Source organism: Hylobates moloch, unplaced genomic scaffold (genome assembly GCF_009828535.3).
Source record: "Hylobates moloch isolate HMO894 unplaced genomic scaffold, HMol_V3 SCAFFOLD_3, whole genome shotgun sequence".
Classification (NCBI taxonomy): Eukaryota; Metazoa; Chordata; class Mammalia; order Primates; family Hylobatidae; genus Hylobates; species Hylobates moloch.
In genome coordinates this window covers 38,939,319-38,961,589 of record NW_026652278.1, presented here as the reverse complement: position 1 = coordinate 38,961,589, position 22,271 = coordinate 38,939,319, and the positions used below count along the sequence as shown (strand labels likewise).

General features: G+C 39.3%; 1 protein-coding gene across 1 annotated transcript in view; it reads left to right on the top strand.

Moving 5' to 3' along the window:
- The first annotated feature begins 683 nt into the window (after positions 1-683).
- LOC116480603 (cytochrome P450 2C18-like) overlaps positions 684-22,271 on the top strand; it is a 41,660-nt gene continuing 20,072 nt past the window's right edge. Inside the window, 2 exon segments of the mRNA XM_032172745.1 lie at positions 684-887; positions 10,120-10,296. Of these exon segments, the coding sequence (XP_032028636.1) occupies positions 684-887; positions 10,120-10,296 (381 nt within the window).

Below are 22,271 nucleotides of genomic sequence, written 5' to 3'. Positions count from 1 at the left end.
TATGTACAAGGGATATAATACACAGATTGCCCTCAAAGTCGTATTTCCAACTGGTCATCAATCTAAAAATCCAAAATTTTGAATAATTTTTTGGTGAAATAATTTCATTGGTTCTCAATTTTGGCTGCACAGTGGAACCACCTGGGGTGTTTGAAAAAACCTAGGCCTGGCCGGGCATGGTGGCTCATGCCTGTAATCCCAGCACTTAGGGAGACCAGCCTAGCCAACATGGTGAAACCCTGTCTCTACTAAAAATACAAAATCAGCTGGGCGTAGTGGTGCATGCCTGTAATCCCAGCTACGCCAGAAGCTGAGGCAGAATCATTCAAATCCAGGAAGTGGAGGCTGCAGTGAGTTGAGATCTTGCCATTGCACTCCAGCCTGGGCAACAAGAGCGAAACTCCACCTCAAGGAAAAAACAACAACAACAACAACAATAACAAAAAACCTGGGCTCTGCTTCAGACTAGTTAAACCAGAATCTCCAGGGTGGGGCACTGGAAAGAACAAGAAAAAAGAACACCTTATTTTTATCTTTTTCAGTAAGCCAATGTTCATTCAGAAGAGACATTAAAGTGCTTTTTGCTGACTAGTCACAGAGAATCACAGGTGGATTAGTAGGGAGTGTTATAAAAGCCTTGAAGTGAAAGCCCACAGTTGTCTTACTAAGAAGAGAAGCCTTCAATGGATCCAGCTGTGGCTCTGGTGCTCTGTCTCTCCTGTTTGTTTCTCCTTTCACTCTGCAGACAGAGCTCTGGAAGAGGGAGGCTCCCATCTGGCCCCACTCCTCTCCCAATTATTGGAAATGTCCTGCAGTTAGATGTTAAGGACATGAGCAAATCCTTAACCAATGTAAGTATGCTTTATGTTCCTCCAGTAATATACAAGGTGTGTTTAACCTCACGATTCTTAAAGTTTTATTTCATTTTAAAGTGATAAATGATAATTGTATATATTAATGGGGTATAATATTACATTTTGATACATGTATAGATTGTGAATTGATCATATCAGGGTAATTAGCATATCTATCATCTCAAATATTTGTCATTTCTTTGTAGTGAGAACATTTAAAATCCTCTTTTTTAGCTGTTTTGAAACATACAGTACATTAATATTAATTATAGTCACCTTGCTGTCCAATAGAACAACCGAGCTTATTCCTCCTATCTAACTGTAACTCTGTACCTGTTGACCAACGTATCCCCTTATTTGGCCCATCTCCACCTGCCAGCCTCTGGTAGCCACCATTCTAATCTCTACTTCTATGAGTTTAACTTTTTAAGATTCCACAAAGAAGTGGGATCATATATGATATTTGCCTCTCTCTGCCTGGCTTATTTAATTAATATGGTGTTCTGTAGAGTCATCCATGCCATCATAAATAAGAATATTTTTTCCTCTTTAAAAGGCTGAATAGCATTTCATTGTACATATATGCCATATATAAAATCCATTAATTTATTGATGAACACTTAGGTTGTTTCCATATCTTGGCTATTGTCAATAGCACTGCAATAAACATGGAAGTACAGACATCTCTACCACATACTGACTTCAATTCCTTTGGGTATATACTGGTAGTGGGATTGCTGGATCATCTGATAGTTCTATTTTTAGTTTTTTGAGGAACATCCATACTGTTTTCTCAAATCACAATGCTAATTTACATACCCAAGGTTCACTTTATTGCACATCTTTGTCAACACTTGTTATCTTTTTATCTTTTTGATAATAATAATATCTATGAGTTGTGATAAGATATCTCATTGTGGTTTTAATTTGCATTTCTCTGATGATTAAATTTGTTGAGTATTTAAAAATATCTTAGCCATTTATATGTCTTCTTTTGAAAAATGTCTACTCAAATCCTTTGACCATTTAATTAATTAATTAATTTATAGAGACAGGGTTTTGCTCTGTTGTAGGCTGGAGTGAAGTGATGGAATCAGGGTCCCTGCAGCCTTGAGCTCCTGGGCTCAAGCCATCCTTCTACCTTAGTCCCCCAAGAGCAAACACATTCAAAAGCTAGCAGAAGGCAAGAAATAGCTAAGATCAGAGCAGAACTGAAGGAGATAGAGACACAAAAAACCCTTCAAAAAATTAATGAATCCAGGAGCTGGTTTTTTGAAATGATCAACAAAATTGATAGACCGCTAGCAAGACTAAAAAAGAAGAAAAGAGAGAAGAATCAGTTAGATGCAATAAAAAATGTTAAAGGGGATATCACCCCCAATCCCACAGAAATACAAACTACCATCAGAGAGTACTATAAACACCTCTATGCAAATAAACTAGAAAATCTAGAAGAAAAGAATAAATTCCTTGACAGATACACCCTCCCAAAAATAAACCAGGAAGAAGTTGAATCTCTGAATAGACCAATAACAGGCTCTGAAATTGAGGCAATAATTAATAGCTTACCAACCAAAAAAAGTCCAGGACCAGATAGATTCACAGCCGAATTCTATCAGAGGTACAAGGAGGAGCTGGTACCATTACTTCTGAAACTATTCCAATCAATAGATAAAGAGGGAATCCTCCCTAACTCATTTGATGAGGCCAGCATCATCCTGATACCAAAGCCTGGCAGAGACACAACAAAAAAAGAGAAGTTTAGACCAATATCCCTGATGAACATCGATGCAAAAATCCTCAATAAAATACTGGCAAACCAAATCCAGCAGTACATGAAAAAGCTTATCCACCATGATCAAGTGGGCTTCATCCCTGGGATGCAAGGCTGGTTGAACATATGAAAATCAATGAAGTAATCCAGCATATAAACAGAACCAAACACAAAAACCACATGATTATCTCAATAGATGCAGAAAAGGCCTTTGACAAAATTCAACAACCCTTCATGCTAAAAACTCTCAATAAATTAGGTATTGATGGGATGTATCTCAAAATAATAAGAGCTATCTATGACAAACTCAAAGCCAATATCATACTGAATGGGCAAAAACTGGAAGCATTCCCTTTGAAAACTGGCACAAGAGAGGGATGCCCTCTCTCACCACTCCTATTCAACATAGTGTTGGAAGTTCTGGCCAGGGCAATCAGGCAGGAGAAGGAAATAAAAGATATTCAGTTAGTAGAGGAGGAAGTAAAATTGTCCCTGTTTGCAGATGACATGATTGTATATCTAGAAAACCCCATCGTCTCAGCCCAAAATCTCCTTAAGCTGATAAGCAACTTCAGCAAGGTCTCAGGATACAAAATCAATGTGCAAAATTCACAAGCATTCTTATACACCAATAACAGAGAGCTAAATCATGAGTGAACTCCCATTCACAATTGCCTCAAAGAGAATAAAATACCTAGGAATCCAACTTCCAAGGGACGTGAAGGACCTCTTCAACGAGAACCAGAAACCACTCCTCAATGAAATAAAAGAGGATACAAACAAATGGAAGAACATTTCATGCTCATAGGTAGGAAGAATCAATAGTATGAAAATGGCCATACTGCCCAAGGTAATTTATAGATTCAGTGTCATCCCCATCAAGCTACCAATGACTTTCTTCACAGAATTGGAAAAAACTACTTTAAAGTTCATATGGAACCAAAAAAGAGCCTGCATTGCCAAGTCAATCCTAAGCCAAAAGAACAAAGCTGGAGGCATCACGCTACCTGACTTCAACTATACTATGAGGCTACAGTAACCAAAGCAGCATGGTACTGGTACCAAAACAGAGATATAGACCAATGGAACAGAACAGAGCCCTCAGAAGTAATGCCATATATCTACAACCATCTGATCTTTGACAAACCTGACAAAATCAAGCAATGGGGAAAGGATTCCCTATTTAATAAATGGTGCTGGGAAAACTGGCTAGCCATATGTAGAAAGCTGAAACTGGACCCCTTCCTTACACCTTATAAAATAATTCAACATGGATTAAAGACTTAAATGTTAGACCTAAAACCATAAAAACCCTAGAAGAAAACCTAGGCATTATCATTCAGGACATAGGCATGGGCAAGGACTTCATGTCTGGAATACCAAAAGCAATGGCAACAAAAGCCAAAATTGACAAATGGGATCTAATTAAACTAAAGAGCTTCTGCACAGCAAAAGAAACCACTATCAGAGTGAACAGGCAACCTACAGAATGGGAGAAAATTTTTGCAATCTACTCATCTGACAAAAGGCTAATATCCAGAATCTGCAAAGAACTCAAACAAATTTACAAGAAAAAAACAAACAACCCCATCAAAAATTGGGCAAAGGATATGAACAGGCACTTCTCAAAAGAAGACATTTATGCAGCCAACAGACACATGAAAAAATGCTCATCATCACTGACCATCAGAGAAATGCAAATCAAACCACAGTGAGATACCATCTCACTCCAGTTAGAATGGCCATCATTAAAAAGTCAGGAAACAACAGGTGCTGGAGAGGATGTGGAGAAATAGGTACAGTTTTACACTGTTTGTGGGACTGTAAACTAGTTCAACCATTGTGGAAGTCAGTGTGGTGATTCCTCAGGGATCTAGAACTAGAAATACCATTTGACCCAGCCTTCCCATTACTGGGTATACACCCAAAGGATTATAAAACATGCTACCATAAAGACACATGCACACATATGTTTATTGTGGCATTATTCACAATAGCAAAGACTTGGAACCAAACCAAATATACAACAATGGTAGACTGGATTAAGAAAATGTGGCACATATACACCATGGAATACTATGCAGCCATAAAAAATGATGAGTTCATGTCCTTTGTAGGGACATGGATGAAGCTGGAAACCATCATTCTCAGCAAACTATTGCAAGGACAAAAAACTGAACACTGCATGTTCTCACTCATAGGTGGGAATTGAACAGTGAGAACACATGGACACAGGAAGGGGAACATCACACACTGGGGCCTGTTGTGGGGTGGGGGAAGGGGAGTGATAGCATTAGGAGATACACCTAATGTTAAATGAAGAGTTAATGGGTGCAGCACACCAACATGGCACATGTATACATATGTAACAAACCTGCACGTTGTGCACATGTACCCTAAAACTTAAAAGTATAATAAAAAAAAGAAATTCTTGGTTGAAAATTCTTTTCTTTAAAAATGTTGAATATTGGCCCCCACTCTCTTCTGGCTTGTATTGTGTCTGCACAGAGATCTGCTGTTAGTCTAATGGGCTTCCCTTTGTGGGTAACCTAACCTTTCTCTCTGGCTGCCCTCAATATTTTTTCCATCATTTCAACCTTGGTGCATATGATGATTGTGTGTCTTGGGGTTGCTCTTCTTGAGGAGTATCTTTGTGATGTTCTCTGTATTTCCTGAATTTGAATGTTGGCCTGTCTTGCTAGGTTGGGGAAGTTCTCCTGGATAATATCCTGAAGCGTGTTTTCCAACTTGGTTCCATTCTCCCCATCATTTTCAGATACACCAATCAAACATATGTTTGGTCTTTTCACATAGTCCCATATTTCTTGGAGGCTTTGTTCGCTCCTTTTCATTCTTTTTTCTGTAATGTTGTCTTCTCACTTTATTTCATTAAGTTGATCTTCAATGTCTGATATCCTTTCTTCTGCTTGATCAGTTTGGCTATTGATACTTGTGTATGCTTCATGAGGTTCTTGTGCTTTGTTTTTCAACTCCATCAGGTCATTTATGTTCTTCTTGAATCTGGTTATTCTATTAGCAATTCCTCTTTTTTTTTTTTTTTTTTTTTTGAGACGGAGTCTCGCTCTGTCGCCCAGGCTGGAGTGCAGTGGTGCTATCTCGGCTCACTGCAAGCTCCGCCTCCTGGGTTCACGCCATTCTCCTGCCTCAGCCTCTCCGAGTAGCTGGGACTACAGGCGCCCGCCACCACGCCCGGCTAATTTTTTGTATTTTTAGTAGAGACAGGGTTTCACCGTGGTCTCGATCTCCTGACCTCGTGATCCGCCTGCCTCGACCTCCCAAAGTGCTGGGATTACAAGCGTGAGCCACCGTGCCCGGCCAGCAATTCCTCTTTTTATCAAGGTTCTTAGTTTCCTTGCATTGAGTTAGAACATACTCCTTTAGCTTGGAGGAGTTTGTTTTTACACATCTTCTGAAGCCTACTTGTATCAGTTTGTCAAACTCATTCTCCATCCAGTTTTATTCACTTGCTGGTGAAGAGTTGTGATCCTTTGGAGGAGAAGGGGCATTCTGGTTTTTGGAATTTTTAGTCTTTTTGTGCTGGTTTTTCCTCGTCTTCATGGATTTATCTGCCTTTGGTCTTTGCTGTTGGTGACCTTCGGATGGAGTTTTTGCATGGTCATCCTTTTTGTTAATGTTGATGTTATTGCTTTCTGTTTGTTAGTTTTCCTTCTAACAGTCAGGCCTCTCTTCTGCAAGTCTGCTGGAGTTTGCTGGGGGTCCACTCCAGACCCTGTTTGCCTGGGTATCACCAGCAGAGGCTGCAGAACATCAAAGATGGCTGCCTGCTCCTTCCTCTGGAAGCTTCATCCTGGTGGGGCACCAGCCAGATGCCACCCAGAGGTCTCCTGTATGATGTATCTGTCAACCCATGCTGGGAGGTGTCTCCCTCTTAGGAGGCTCGGGGGTCAGCGACCCACTTGAGAAGGCAGTCTGTCCATTAGCAGAGCTTGAGCGCTAGGCTGGGAGATCTGCTGCTCTCTTCAGGGCCATCAGGCAGAAACGTTTAAGTCTGCTGAAGCTGTGCCCACAGCCACCCCTTCCTCCAGGTGCTCTGTCCTAGGGAGAGGTAGTTTTATCTATAGGCCCCTACTGAGGCTGCTACCTTTATTTCAGAGATGCCATGCCCAGAAGTCTAGAGAGACAGTCTGGCTACAGGGGCTTTGTGGTGCTGCAGTGGGCACTGCCCAGACTCATCTTCCCAGAAGTTTTGTTTACACTGAGAAGGGAAAACCACCTACTCACACCTCAGTGATGGTGGACTCCCCTCCCTCCCATCAAGCTTGAGCATCCCAGGTCGACTTCAGACTGCTGTGCTGGCAGTGAGAATTTCAAGCCAGTGGATCTTAGCTTGCTGGGCCCCATGAGGGTGGGATCCTCTGAGCTAGACCACTTGGCTCCCTGGCTTCAGCCCCCTTTCCAGGGGAGTGAATGGTTCTGTCTCGCTGGAATTCAGGTGCCACTGGGGTATGAAAAAAAGACTTCTGTAGCTAGCTTGGTGTCTGGCCAAATGGCACCCAGTTTTGTGCTTGAAACCCAGGGCACTTGTGGTGTAGGCACCTAAAGGAATCTCCTAGTTTGCGGGTTGTGACAGATTGTGAAGACTATGGGAAAAGTGTAGTTTTTGGGCTGGATGGCACTGTCCCTCATGGATTCCTTTGGCTAGGGGAGGGAGTTCCCCAACCCGTTGTGCTTCCCAGGTGAGCCAATTCCCTACCCTGCTTCTCTTTGCCATCTGTGAGCTGCACCCACTGTCTAACCAGTCCCAATGAGATGAACCGGGCACCTCAGTTGGAAATGCAGAAATCACTGACCTTCTGCATTGGTCTCGCTGGGAGCTGCAGACTGGAGCTGCTCTTATTTGGCCATCTTGCCCCAATCCCAGTCCAGAACTTTGTATCTACCAAGCTGTGAAGTGAATGTTTGAAAACTGGAAATTTTGGGTACTCTTATATGGTAGCTCTGGAAATCAGAGTCTTTCCTCTCTTTAGGGTGTTTTGTTGCCTGCTATAGTTTTTTTTTCTCTTCTGAAGGCTATAGCTTTCTTTAGTGACTTTTCAAAACTATTTTTGCAAGTCATATGTGGTTTCTGAAGTCTTTTCTTTAGCTTATGTTCAGCTAGTTTTGACAGAAATTTTCTTGAATGTGGAGAGGCAAAAAAGAGACATAGAAAAAATATATGTATTTATATATATAAATAGCAGAAGAAAGATGGAAGGAAGTAAGGAAAGAAACAAAGGAAGGAAGGAGGAAAGGAAGGAAGGAAGGAAGGTCTTTCAGATTGGCTGGAGCACTCCTTGTCATAGCCTTCACTTACTGCTTAAGTTGAGCCTGGATATCAGCCAGAGGTGAAAGTTCAGGATCTTCTCACATTTTTCTAATTAGCCTGTCCTGCTCTGGGCATGTTGATAACTTTCTAAATTTCTTAGTATACACAGGCACTTTTGAACATCCCAGTTTTCCAAAGAAACTGTCTCCCAGCTTTTATTCTCAGGATTTTAGTGCTCTACTGTGTGTGCCTTAACTATAATCATTTTCCCTAGGTAGCTTTGGGTTGTTCATTTGTCTTAGGAGGTTTTTGAGAAATGTCCATTGCTTTTCCATCCTGAGTGAGTTTTGAATCAGGTGAAACAAAGTTGACTGCCTCATGTTAGCCCATGGTAGTCCTCAGACAGTTGAGAAAGAGAAACATAATTTTTTGCAAGTAAGGTCTTCTGTGGTCCCTCTGGAAATAGGAACCCGGGTCCTCCACTGGGAACAGGGCTGCCCTTGACAAGATCACTGCCAAGCTGATGAAGGATGTGGTACAAAAGCAAATAAACATACCACAAAGCTTACATATGCATCATGGAATACTATGTAGCCATAAAAAGAATGAGATTATGTCCTTTGTAGGGACACGGATGGAGCTGGAAGCCATTATTATCAGCAAACTAATGCAGGAGCAGAAAACCAAGCACCACATGTTCTCACTCATAAGTGGGAGCTGAACAAGGAGAACACATGGACCCAGGGAGGGGAACAACACACACTAGGGCCTGTCAGGGGCGTTGGTGGAGGGAGAGCATTAGGAAAAATAGCTAATGTGTGCGGGGCTTAATACCTAGGTGATGAGTTTATAGGTGCAGTAAACCACCGTGGCACACATTTACCTAGGTAATAAACCTGCACATCCTGCACATGCACCTTGGAACTTAAAATAAAAATAAAAATAAACCCACAAAGCTTTTCTACTATTTTTAAGTTGCCATTTTTTTTTTTGTTCAGTTTTCCCTTGTTTGCTGTAAACCTTTGACTGATTTCCAGAGTTCTGTTAAAGTTGATTCTGACTTTTTTGTTTGAATTTTTGGGTGTTTTTATGGAGAGATGGGCCCATGGAACTGTCTATTGTGCCAATTTTGTGGGCATTATTCTGTGAAGTGATCGGTTGAACACTACAGGTTGCCCATATCTTAGCATTGTGGCATTAACATCTGGGAAAGATAGATGATTTCTTTATTTTACAGACAAGAAAAGAAATGCCTGAATATAGAACTGTAATTCAAGCCCATTAGCTCGCGTTTTTTCCCACCAAACCCCCAAATCCAGTTTCTGGCAGTACTTTGGTGACTGCCCAAAAGCACACACTCAATGGAAATCTAAGTTCCTTGTTGAAAAGCTGGCATTACTCACAGGCTTTTCCTCTAATTCACACCTAGATACCCCTTCATCACATTATTTGGCAAAAGGAGAGGATGTTTTGGAGAACAGATGCTACCAGGAAGTTCTGAATAGGGTAGGGGTATTTGCTGCTTCAGCAGGGTAATTAAGGTTAAGATGACAAAATGATTGGGTTTTGGGGTGTATGAAACATTAAAAAATTACAGTTTTGCCTGTGCTGAGCTAGCATGTCCCGAACTCTGTCTAAAGGATAATTGTGTGATTATCTCAACTACTCATGGAAGTATCTTAACTACTCTGGTATATAGGTACTTATCCATAAAATGCTGAATTACATTTTATGGTATCTTTGTACCCCTCCCAGTTATAAAAGAGTGATTCTATTTCTGAGGTTTCCTGCTAGGAGTAGAAATAGCAGGGAATGGCTTTGTGATCTATTTCATGTTGTTCAAATTTCCTTAACCTCTGTTCTTATCTGTAAAATGGGAATTAAAGCAATTCATGGCATTCTATATTTCAAGGCTATAGAGAAGAATTAATATAAAAAATGAGATAATTGACATGAAGCTATTTTAATATTCTGAAAATAACATATGAGTATAGGAAATTATCATTTTTGATCCCTTTTTCAGAATTTTCTAACTTAAATCTTTCTATCAGTATAGAGGACTACTTTGTACGTATACTCAAATGCTCCTCTTACAGAGGGAGACAATTTTAAAAAATTCACTCCAGTTTTAAACCAGCAGTTGACTCATGGTGTATGTCTTCAATACATGTGTTTAATTTAATTAATTTTTAAAAATCTTTAAGGTCTGCAATAATTTCCCTGTTCTCATCGATTATCTCCCAGGAAGTCATAATAAAGTAGCTGAAAATTTTGCTTACATTAAAAGTTATGTATTGGAGAGAATAAAAGAACATCAAGAATCCCTGGACATGAACAATGCTCGGGACTTTATTGATTGTTTCCTGATCAAAATGGAACAGGTAAAATATTATTTGTTTGCCTGCATCTTGTGGTTCATTGATTAGTTCTATAATGATTGCTTAAATGGTGAGGCAAGAAACACTTCATGAGCACTTTATGTATTTATCATGTGTATGGATCTGGACAAAGCACCATGAAGAATTTATAATTGAATTGTTAAACAATTATATGTGAGCACCATTGTTAGGTACTAATAATTTATCTGAGGAAAGACAGAATGCATGCCTTAGATGAAAGGGAAATACAAATAAATTAGAAAATGCAAAATATAGCGTCATAAGTTGAAGGTGGACATGGTCATATCACACAGCATATGGGAGAGTGAGGTGAAAGGGTTTAACCTAAGTGGGCCTCCTGCATGTCCTGATGTTTGGTGTAAATGTTAAAATATTTACAATGAATAACGGGGCAGTCAGTTTTTTGGTGTGCAGAACAGTGTGATTAGAGGTTCATAGGTGTGTGGTGGCAAAGAGATGGAGAAGGGAGGTCTTAACTGAATGGAACCAAAAGTAAATCTGGACAAATATGGAATTGGAGGTGTCTGTAACCTGCAGACCTGAATGCTGGCATAGAGAGTTTTGATGTGATCAGGTATATGTGTGAGCCCTAACAAGAGTGGGATGCATATAATTATTATAGAAAATAATCCTAGGAATTGTGTAGAAGGATATGTACAATGAGAATGGAGGTCAAAAACTTGCTACAAGACTTTTCATATCTTTGAAGTTCAGCTTGCTTAAAGTGTGGGCTACAGAAACACAGATTCTGAAATAAAATCAAGTTGTCCATTTTGTCATATTGCCAAAAATCTATGGATATTAGTTTCAGTCAGAGGATCAGAAAGGAGCCAAATGATAGGGCCTGTGTGGGAAATTTCAGTAATGAGAGCAGACATTCTCTTTGATAACTTTAACTGCGGTGGGAAAGATTCAGATGGTGAATTTGAATAGTGGTAGGGTCAATATGAAAACTGTGTGAGAAAGGTAATATAGATGCCCTCAGGACACTAAGGTGCAAAGTACTCTTTGAACTGAGAAGAGGCCCAATCCGGAACAAACTGAAAAGAGCTAACTCTAGAGAAGAAAATCTTTCCTCTGAGGCCACCATTATTTTATTCAACCGCTTTACAGCACTAGGTGGAAATGCAGAATCAGTCAGTAGGTGAAAATGTCATGGAGTCAAAGATGCTGATGAAGGTGACTTTCATGAAATTGCCCGTGGAATGTTAGCAGGACTACTCGAATAATGTGTTCTAGATGGAGTGAAGTGAAGAAGATGAGATACTTTGAGGAAACTGGAGAAGGGAAGAAGCAAATTATTCCTACTCTCCACCTTCTCTACTGCTAGGTCAGTGGTTCTGAGGTCTAATTAATTTGAGAATCTCATTAAAATATGGACACTTTGCCAGAAAAATGACACTATATGAGTTCTCCATTTTTGTACACATTTAGAGGGGTTTCCTTAATGCTATGAATCATCTCCATTAATTCCAGGTTAAGGAGAATTGTAAGGTCCATGGTGTTTCAGTGACCAGTGGCTATGTCCTCATTACTATATTTAAAAAATGTATTGTTCCTTTGACCTCACTGTAATATTTAGAATCTAGCTTATTTTATTTTTCATAACATTTTTATTGAGTTTAATTCACATATTGTACCCTCATACATTTTAAATACAATTCAGTAGTTTTAGTATTTTTCACAGAGCTGTGCAGCCACCACCACAATCAATTTCAGAACATTTCCATCATCCTGAAAAGACAACCATATGCTTAACAGTCACCCTGTATTGGGGTGGCTCTAGTCAACACTAATATACTTTCTGTCTCTGTAGGTTTTCTATTCCAGGCATTTCATATAAATGAAATTACACAGTATGTGGTCTTTGTCTGACTTCTGTCACTTAGCACAATGTTTTCAAGGTTCATTGACATAGCATGTATCAGTACCTCATTCCTTTATGTGGTCAAATAATATTTGGGTGTGGCTATATCATATTTTATATTTCCATTCATTAGTTGTTGGTTTTGATTGTTTCTGTTTTGGCTGTTATGAATAATGCTGGTATGGACATTTGTGTACAAGTTTTTGTGTATAGATAAGTTTTTATTTCTCTTGGGTATATACTTGGCTGTGGAATTGCTGGATCATACAGCAACTGTATGCTTAATCTTTGGAGAAACTGTGGCTGGATCAAAGACCTAAATGTAAGAGCTAAAAATATAAAATTCTCAGAAGAAAACCTAGGCATGAAATTTGCTGCACCATTTCGTATTCTCACTACAATGTTTTGAGAGTTCCACTTTCTCCACAACCTTGCTAATGCTTCTTATCTTTTTGATTCCAGCCATCCCAGTGGGGTTCAGGTGGTTCCATGTGGTTTGGTTTGTATTTCCCTGACATTGAATAATCTTTTCTTGTGCTTATTGGTCATTTGTATATCTCTTTGGAGAAAAGAATATTCAGATCTTTTGTCCATTTTTAAATTAGGTTATTATATTTTTAAAATTATTGAGATGGAAAAGTTTTTATGTATTCTAGATAAAAGTCCCTTATCAGATGCTATTAAAGATATTTTCTTCCATTTTGTCAAGTGTCTTTCACTTTCTTAACAGTGTCTTTTGAAATAAAAGTTTTCAATTTTTGTGAAATTATTTATTTGCTTGGTTTCTTGCAATTTTTTTTGTCGTCTTTAAGAAATGATTTCTTAGTCCAATATCACAAAGATTCACCCCAAGTTTTCTTCAAATGGTTTTATAATTTTAACTCTTACATTTAGGTCTAAGATCCACTCTGAGTCAATTTTTGATTATAGTGTGAGGTATGGGTACAACTTCATTCTTTGCATGTGCATATTCAGTTGTCCTAGTACCATTTGTTGAAAACACTATTTATTCCCCATTGAGTGATTGTGGTACAATTGTTGAAAATCAGTTGACTACAAACATGAGGATTTATTTTTAGACTCTCAATTCTATTTCATTGATCTATATAGCTTTCTTTATGCCAGTATGACAGTACTTTTTTTTTGAGACAGGGTCTCACTCTGGTTGCCCAGGCTGTAGTGCAGTGGTGTGATCTTGGCCTCTACCTCCCGGGCTCAGGTTATTCTCCCACCTCAGCCTCCTGAGTAGCTGAGATTACAGGCATGTGCCACTATGGCCAGATAATTTATTGTATTTTTAGTAGAGACAGGGTTTTGCTATTTTGCCCAGGCTGGCCTCCAACTACTGGCCTCAAGCAGTCCACCCACCCTAGGCCTCCCAGATTGCTGGGATTACAGGAGTGAACCACGCACCTGGATGACGGTAGCTTTTATGTAAGTTTTGAAATTGGAAAGTGTCAGTTCTCCAGTTTTGTTCTTTCCCAAGATTGTTTTGGTTCTTAGCTATCTTGGTTATGTAGAGTTCCACATGAATTTTATGGTAATCTTGTCAATTTCTACTAAAAAGATAGCAGATATTTTGATATGGATTACTTTGAATCTGTAGATCAATTTGGGAAGTAATGCCATTTTAACAATATTAAGTCTTCCAATGGATGAACATGGGATGTCTTTCCATTTATTTAGATCTTCTTTAATTTCTTTCAACAATGTTTTGTATCAGCTAGCTTAATTTTGATAGGCTATTTGTACATAACCACTGATTTTTCAAATTCACTTAAACAGAAGGAAATATTAGTATTGGTTTATAAGTGCTCTACTCTCTTCCCTGGCTTTGGTGTAATTTTGAGTTGATAAGCTTAGAAAACTGTGTTAAGTTGATGTTACCAATGGGCATGATGACTTTTGTCTAGCAAGTATATCTGTTGAGAGGATTAGGTTTGTCTTACTGTGGTTGATTACATAATATTAGGCATGCCACAGGTCACATGGAGATTATAACAGCCTTATTAATTAATGCTGTTCTAGAGGATTGAATAGGAAGAAATCTTTTTTTGTATGTTAATTACTCCCTATAGTCAATAATTTAAACTGTCCCATTGTTATGGTCAATTTTGTGTTACATATTTCCCTCATCTTAAACCAGCCTTAGTTGCCTTGTGAAGTGCTTTGTTCTTCCACTCTCCATTTTATTATTAATGGCATAAACTGCAATTACTTTTTCACCAACTAAATATAAGAACTCAGTTCATTCAGTCCCTTGTCCTAAGCATCTCCATTGCCCTTACTCTGTCCTTCATCCTGTATAGGTGGTTAATGTCCAAACTCTCTGTCTTCATGTATGTAGTGTCTCTTCAATTTCTATATTCCTATTCATTCTTGTGCTTGTTTACTAGATCAAGTTGACTATTACCTCACATCTGGAATATAATAATGGCTGGCCCCATCTTGTCTTGTCAATCTGTTGTCTTTCTCCATAATCTTGGATATGTTATCACGTTATCTTTTGCACATTTCCAAGTTCATAATTAGTCTGCAGGCAATATTGAGTGCGACTAAATTCTTTTTTTTTCCTCAGACAGAGTCTTGCTCTGTCACCCAGGCTGGAATGCATTGGCATGATTGTGGCTCACTTTAGCTCAACCTCCTGGACTCAAGTGATCCTCCCACCTCAGCTTCCCCAGTAGTTGGGAATGCAGGTGCACACCACCATGCCCAGAATTAAAAATTTATTTTTATAGAGATAGGGTCTCACTGTGTTTGCCCAGGCTGGAGTAGACGTCTTGAACTCAAGTATTCCTCCTGCCTCAGCCTCCCACAGTGCGGGGATTTAAGGCATGAGCCACTGTGCCCAGTCTAAATTACTTATAATTCCTAATACAATGTAAATGCCATGTAAATGGTTGTTATACTGTATTTTTTAGGGAATAATGACAAGAAAAAAAAGTCTTTACATGTCCAATACACTTTTTTTTTTTCTGAATTTTATTCTTTTTTGTTTTAGAGGCAGAATGTTGCCCCATTGCCCAGGCTGTTATGCAGTGGTATGACCGTAGCTCACTGCAGCCTTGAATTCCTGGGCTCAAGCAATTCTTCCACCTCAGCCTCCTAAGTATGTGGGACCACAGGCACATGCCACCATGCCCAACTAATTTTGTTTTTTTTTTTTTTTTTTTGCAGAGATAGGGTCTTTCCAGATTGCCTAGGCTAGTCTTGAACTTCTGGGCTCAAGCAATCCTCCCATCTTGGCCTCCCAAAGTGCTAGGATTACAGGCATGAGCCACCTCACCTGGCCTTTTTTTCCAATTTTTTTTTTTATTTAAGTTTGGTTGAATCAATGGATGTGGAATCCATGGATAGGACGGTGGATTGTACTCTATTATTAGCTATATTCAACTGGCTGTGCAATTTATTTTTTTTAAAAAAGAGATCAGATTCACTCCTCCCTTCTAACAGGCTTTATACCCTTTGACTATCATCTCCCCTTTTCCCCTAACCCCCAAGCCCTCTGGCAATCAGCATTCTACTCTCTTCTATGAGTTCGGTTGTTTTAGATTCCACATATAAGTAAGAATGTATGGTATTTGTTTTCCTGTTCCTGTCCTGACTCATTTAACTTAGCATAATGTTCTCCAGTTCCATCCTTGTTATCACAAATAACAGAATTTCTTCATTTTTAAGGCTGAATAGTATTCTGTTGTGTATATATACCACATTTTCTTTATCCATTTATCTGTTGATGGGCACTTAGGCTGATTCTATATTTAGCTATTGGGAATAGTGCTGCAATGTACATGGGAGTGCAGACATCTCTTTGACATACTGATTTCATATCTTTTGAGTAAATGCCCATAAGCCAAATCGCTGGATCATGTTGTAATTCTATTTTTAGTTTTTTGAGGAACCTTTTACTGTTTTCCATAATTGTTCACTAACTTACATTCCCATCAACAGTACACAAGTATTCCCCATTTTCCATATCTTCAACAACACTTGTTTTTTCTCTCTTTGATAATAGCCATTCTAACAGATGTGAGGTGATAGCTCATTGTGTTTTTGATTTGTAACTTCTTAATGATTAGTGTTGTTGAGCATCTTTTTCATGGATCTCTTAATCGTTCCTATGTCTTCTTTTTAGAAATATTCATTCAGGTTATTTGCCCATTTCTTAATTGGATTATTTGTTTTCTTTCTATAGAGTTAAGTTCCATATATATGTGCGTGTGTGTGTGTGCATATATATATATAGTTTTTTTAGTTTTAATTTTTATTTTAAAAGAAGTATAGAAATTTAATATGTTTTTCTTCCAATGTTATTTTTTCTCATTTTTTTCTTTTTTTTATTATACTTTAAGTTCTAGGGTACATGTGCATAATGTGCAGGTTTGTTACATATGTATACATGTGCCATGTAGGTGTGCTGCACCCATTAACTCATCATTTATATTAGGTATATCTCCTAATGCTTTCCCTCCCCACTCCCCCCACCCCACAACAGTCCCCTGTGTGTGATGTTCCCTTTCCTGTGTCCATGTGTTCTCACTGTTCAAATCTCACCTATAAGTGAGAACATGCGGTGTTTGGTTTTTTGTCTTTGCGATAGTTTGCTGAGAATGATGGCTTCCAGCTTCATCCATGTCCCTACAAAGGACATGAACTCATCCTTTTTTATGGCTGCATATATTTCATGGTGTATATGTGCCACATTTTCTTAATCCAGTCTATCATTGATGGACATTTGGGTTGGTTCCAAGTCTTTGTTATTGTGAATAGTGCCACAATAAACATACGTGTGCATGTGTCTTTATGGCAGCATGATTTATAATCCTTTGGGTATATACCCAGGAACGGGATGACTGGGTCCAATGATATTTCTAGTTCTAGATCCTTGAGGAATCGCCACACAGTCTTCCACAATGGTTGAACTAGTTTACAGTCCCACCAACAGTGTGTAAAACTGTTCCTATTTCTCCACATCCTCTCCAGCACCTGTTTCCTGACTTTTTAATGATGGGCATTCTAAATGGTGTGAGATGGTATCTCATTATGATTTTGATTTACATTTCTCTGATGGCCAGTGATGATGAACATTTTTTCATATGTCTGTTGGCTGCATAAATGTCTTCTTTTGAGAAGTGTCTGTTCATATCCTTTGCCCACTTTTTGATGGGGTTGTTTGTTTTTTTCTTGTAAATTTGTTTGCGTTCTTGTAGATTCTGGATATTAGCCCTGTGTCAGATGAGTAGATTGCAAAACTTTTCTCTCATTCTGTAGGTTGCCTGTTCTGATGGTAGTTTCTTTTGCTGTGCAGAAGCTCTTTAGTTTAATTAGATCCCCTTTGTCAATTTTGGCTTTTGCTGCCATTGCTTTTGGTGTTTTAGATGTGAAGTTCTTGCCCATGTCTATGTCCTGAATGGTATTGCCTAGGTTTTCTTCTAGGGTTTTTATGGTTTTAGGTCTGACATTTATGTCTTTAATCCATCTTGAATTAATTTTAGTATAAGGTGTAAGGAAGGGATCCAGTTTCAGCTTTCTACATATGGCTAGCCAGTTTTCCCAGCACCATTTATTAAATAGGGAATCCTTTCCCCATTTCTTGTTTTTGTCAGGTTTGTCAAAGATCAGATGGTTGTAGATGTGTGGTGTTATTTTTGAGGGCTCTGTTCTGTTCCATTGGTCTATATCTCTGTTTTGGTACCAGTACCATGCTGTTTTGGTTACTGTAGCCTTGTAGTATAGTTTGAAGTCAGGTAGCGTGATGCCTCCATCTTTGTTCTTTTGACTTAGGATTGTCTTGGCAATGCAGGCTCTTTTTTGGTTCCATATGAACTTTAAAGTAGTTTTTTCCAATTCTGTGAAGAAAGTCATTGGTAGCTTGATGGGGATGGCATTGAGTCTATAAATTACCTTGGGCAGTATGGCCATTTTCACAATATTGATTCCTCCTATCCGTGAGCATGGAATGTTCTTCCATTTCCTCTTTTATTTCATTGAGCAGTGGTTTGCAGTTCTCCTTGAAGAGGTCCTTCATGTCCCTTGGAAGTTGGATTCCTGGGTATTTTATTCTCTTTGAAGCAATTGTGAATGGGAGTTCACTCATGATTTGGCTCTCTGTTTGTCTGTTATTGGGGTATAAGAATGCTTGTGAATTTTGCACATTGATTTTGTATCCTGAGACCTTGCTGAAATTGCTTATCAGCTTAAGGAGATTTTGGGCTGAGACAATGGGGTTTTCTAAATATACAATCATGTCATCTACAAACAGGGACAATTTGACTTCCTCTTTTCCTAATTGAATACCCTTTATTTCTTTCTCCTGCCTGATTGCCCTGGCCAGAACTTCCAACACTATGTTGAATAGGAGTGGTGAGAGAGGGCATCCCTCTCTTCTGCCAGTTTTCAAAGGGAATGCTTCCAGTTTTTGCCCATTCAGTATGATATTGGCTTTGTGTTTGTCATAAATAGCTTTTATTATTTTGAGATACATCCCATCAATACCTAATTTATTGAGAGTTTTTAGCATGAAGGTTGTTGAATTTTGTCAAAGGCCTTTTCTGCGTCTATTGAGATAATCATGTGGTTTTTGTCTTTGGTTCTGTTTATATGCTGGATTACATTTATTGATTTGCATATGTTCAACCAGCCTTGCATCCCAGGGATGAAGCCCACTTGATCATGGTGATAAGCTTTTTGACGTGCTGCTGGAATCAGTTTGTCAGTATTTTATTGAGGATTTTTGTGTCAATGTTCATCAGGGATATTCGTCTAAAATTCTCTTTTTCTGTTGTGTCTCTGTCAGGCTTTGGTATTAGGATGATGCTGGCTTCATAAAATGAGCTAGGGAGGATTCCCTCTTTTTCTATTGATTGGAATAGTTTCAGAAGGAATGGTACCAACTCCTCTTTGTACCTCTGGTAGAGTTTGGCTGTGAATCCATCTGGTTCTGGACTTTTTTTGGTTGGTAGGCTCTTAATTATTGCCTGAATTTCAGAGCCTGTGACTGGTCTATTCAGGGATTCAGCTTCTTCCTGGTTTAGCCTTGGGAGGGTGTATGTGTCGAGGAATTTATCCATTTCTTCTAGATTTTCTAGTTTATTTGCGTAGAGGTGTTTATAGTATTCTCTGATGGTAGTTTGCATTTCTGTGGGATTGGTGGTGATAGCCCTTTAACATTTTTCATTGCATCTATTTGATTCTTCTCTCTTTTCTTTTTTATTAGTCTTGCTAGCGGTCTATCCATTTTGTTGATCTTTTCAAAAAACCAACTCCTGGATTCATTGATTTTTTGAAGGGTTTTTGTGTCTCTATCTCCTTCAGTTCTGCTAGCTTTTGAATGTGTTTGCTCTTGCTTCTCTAGTTCTTTTAATTGTGATGTTAGGGTGTCAATTTTAGATCTTTCCTGCTTTCTCTTGTGGGCATTTAGTGCTATACATTTCCCTCTACATACTGCTTTGAATGTGTCCTAGAGATTCTGGTATGTTGTGTCTTTGTTCTCATTGGTTTCAAAGAACATCTTTATTTCTGCCTTAATTTCATTATGTACCCAGTAGTCATTCAGGAGCAGGTTGTTCAGTTTCCATGTAATTGAGCAGTTTTGGGTGAGTTTCTTAATCTTGAGTTCTAGTTTGATTGCACTGTGGTCTGAGAGACAATTTGTTATAATTTCTGTTCTCTTACATTTGCTGAGGAGTGCTTTACCTCCAACTATGTGGTCAGTTTTGGAGTAAGTGCGGTGTGGTGCTGAGAAGAATGTATATTCTGTTGATTAGGGGTGGAGAGTTCTGTAGATGTCTGTTAGCTCCACTTGGTGCAGAGCTGAGTTTAATTCCTGGATATCCTTGTTAATGTTCTGTCTCGTTGATCTGTCTAATGTTGACAGTGGGGTGTTAAAGTCTGCCATTATTATTGTGTGGGAGTCTAATTCTCTTTGTAGATCTCTAAGGACTTGCTTTATGAATCTGGGTGCTCCTGTATTGGGTGCATATATATTTAGAATAGTTAGCTCTTCTTGTTGAATTGATCCCTTTACCCTTGTGTAATGGCCTTCTTTGTCTCTTTTGATCTTGGTGTTGGTTTAAAGTCTGTTTTATCAGAGACTAGGATTGCAACCCCTGCCTTTTTTTGTTTTCCATTTGCTTGGTAGATCTTCCTCCATCCCTTTATTTTGAGCCCTTGTGTGTCTGTGCACATGAGACGGGTCTCCTGAATACAGCACACTGAGGGGTCTTGACTCTTTATCCAGTTTGCCAGTCTGTGTCTTTTAATCAGCACATTTATTCCATTTACATTTAAGGTTAATATTGTTATGTGTGAACTTGATCCTGTCATTATGGTGTTAGCTGGTTATTTTGCTCATTAGTTGATGCCGTTTCTTCCTAGCATCGATGGTCTTTACAATTTAGCATGTTTTTGCAGTGGCTGGTAGCAGTTGTTCCTTTCCATGTTTAGTGCTTCCTTTAGGAGCTCTTGTAGGGCAGGCCTGGTGGTGACAAAATCTGTCAGCATTTGCTTGTCTGTAAAGGATTTTATTTCTCCTTTACTTATGAAGTTTAGTTTAGCTGGGTACGAAATTCTGGGTTGAAAATTCTTTAAGAATGTTGAATATCGGCCCCCACTCTCTTCTGGCTTGTAGAGTTTCTGCCAAGAGATCAGCTGTTAGTCTGATGGGCTTCCCTTTGTGGGTAACCCGACCTTTCTCTCTGGCTGCCCTTAATATTTTTTTCCTTCATTTCAACTTTGGTGAATCTGACAATTATTTCTTGGAGTTGCCGTTCCCGAGGAGTATGTTTGTGGCCTTCTCTGTATTTCCTGAATTTGAATGTTGGCCTGTCTTGCTAGATTGGGGAAGTTCTCCTGGATAATATCCTGCAGAGTGTTTTCCAACTTGGTTCCATTCTCCCCATCACTTTCAGGTACACTAATCAGATGTAGATTTGGTCTTTTCACATTGTCCCATATTTCTTGGAGGCTTTGCTTGTTTCTTTTTACTCTGTTTTCTCTAAACTTCTCACTTCATTTCATTCATTTGCTCTTCAATCACTGATACCCTTTCTTCCAGTTGATTGAATTGGCTACTGAAGCTTGTGCATGTGTCACATAGTTCTCGTGCCATGGATTTCAGCTCCATCAGGTTATTTAAGGACTCCTCTACACTGGTTATTCTAGTTAGCCATTTGTCTAATCATTTTTCAAGGTTTTTAGCTTCTTTGCAATGGGTTCAAACATCATCCTTTAGCTCGGAGAAATTTGATTTTCTGAAGCCTTCTTCTCTCAACTCATCAAAGTCATTCTCCCTCCAGCTTTGTTCCATTGCTGATGAGGAGCTGCATTCCTTTGGAGGGAGAGAGGTGCTCTTGTGTCTGGAATTGGTGGGTTCTTGGTTTCACTGACTTCAAGAATGAAGCCGCGGACCCTCACGGTGAGTGTTACAGTTCTAAAGGCGGCGTGTCTGGAGTTTGTTCCTTCTAATGTTCGGATGTGTTCGGAGTTTCTTCCTTCTGGTGGGTTCGTGGTCTCGCTGGCTCAGGAGTGAAGCTGCAGACATTTGCAGTGAGTGTTACAGCTCTTAGGGTGGCGTGTCTGGAGTTGTTCATTCCTCTCGGTGGGCTTGTGGTCTTGCTGGCTTCAGGAGTGAAGCTGCAGACCTTTGCGGTGAGTGTTACAGCTCATAAAAGCAGTGTGGACCCAAAGAGTGAGCAGTAGCAAGATTTATTGCAAAGAGCAAAAGAACAAAGCTTCCACAGTGTGGAAGGGGACCCGAGCGGGTTGCCACTGCTGGCTCGGGCAGCCTGCTTTTATTCTCTTATCTGGCCCCACCCACGTCCTGCTGATTGGTAGAGCCAAGTGGTCTGTTTTGACAGGGCACTAATTGGTATGTTTATAATCCTTGAGCTAGACATAAAGGTTCTCCACGTCCTCATCAGATCAGTTAGATAGAGTATCGACACAAAGGTTCTCCAAGGCCCCACGAGAGCAGCTAGATACAGAGTGTCGATTGGTGCACTCACAAACCCTGAGCTAGACACAGGGTGCTGATTGGCATGTTTACAATCCCTGAGCTAGACATAAAGGTTCTCCACATCTCCACCAG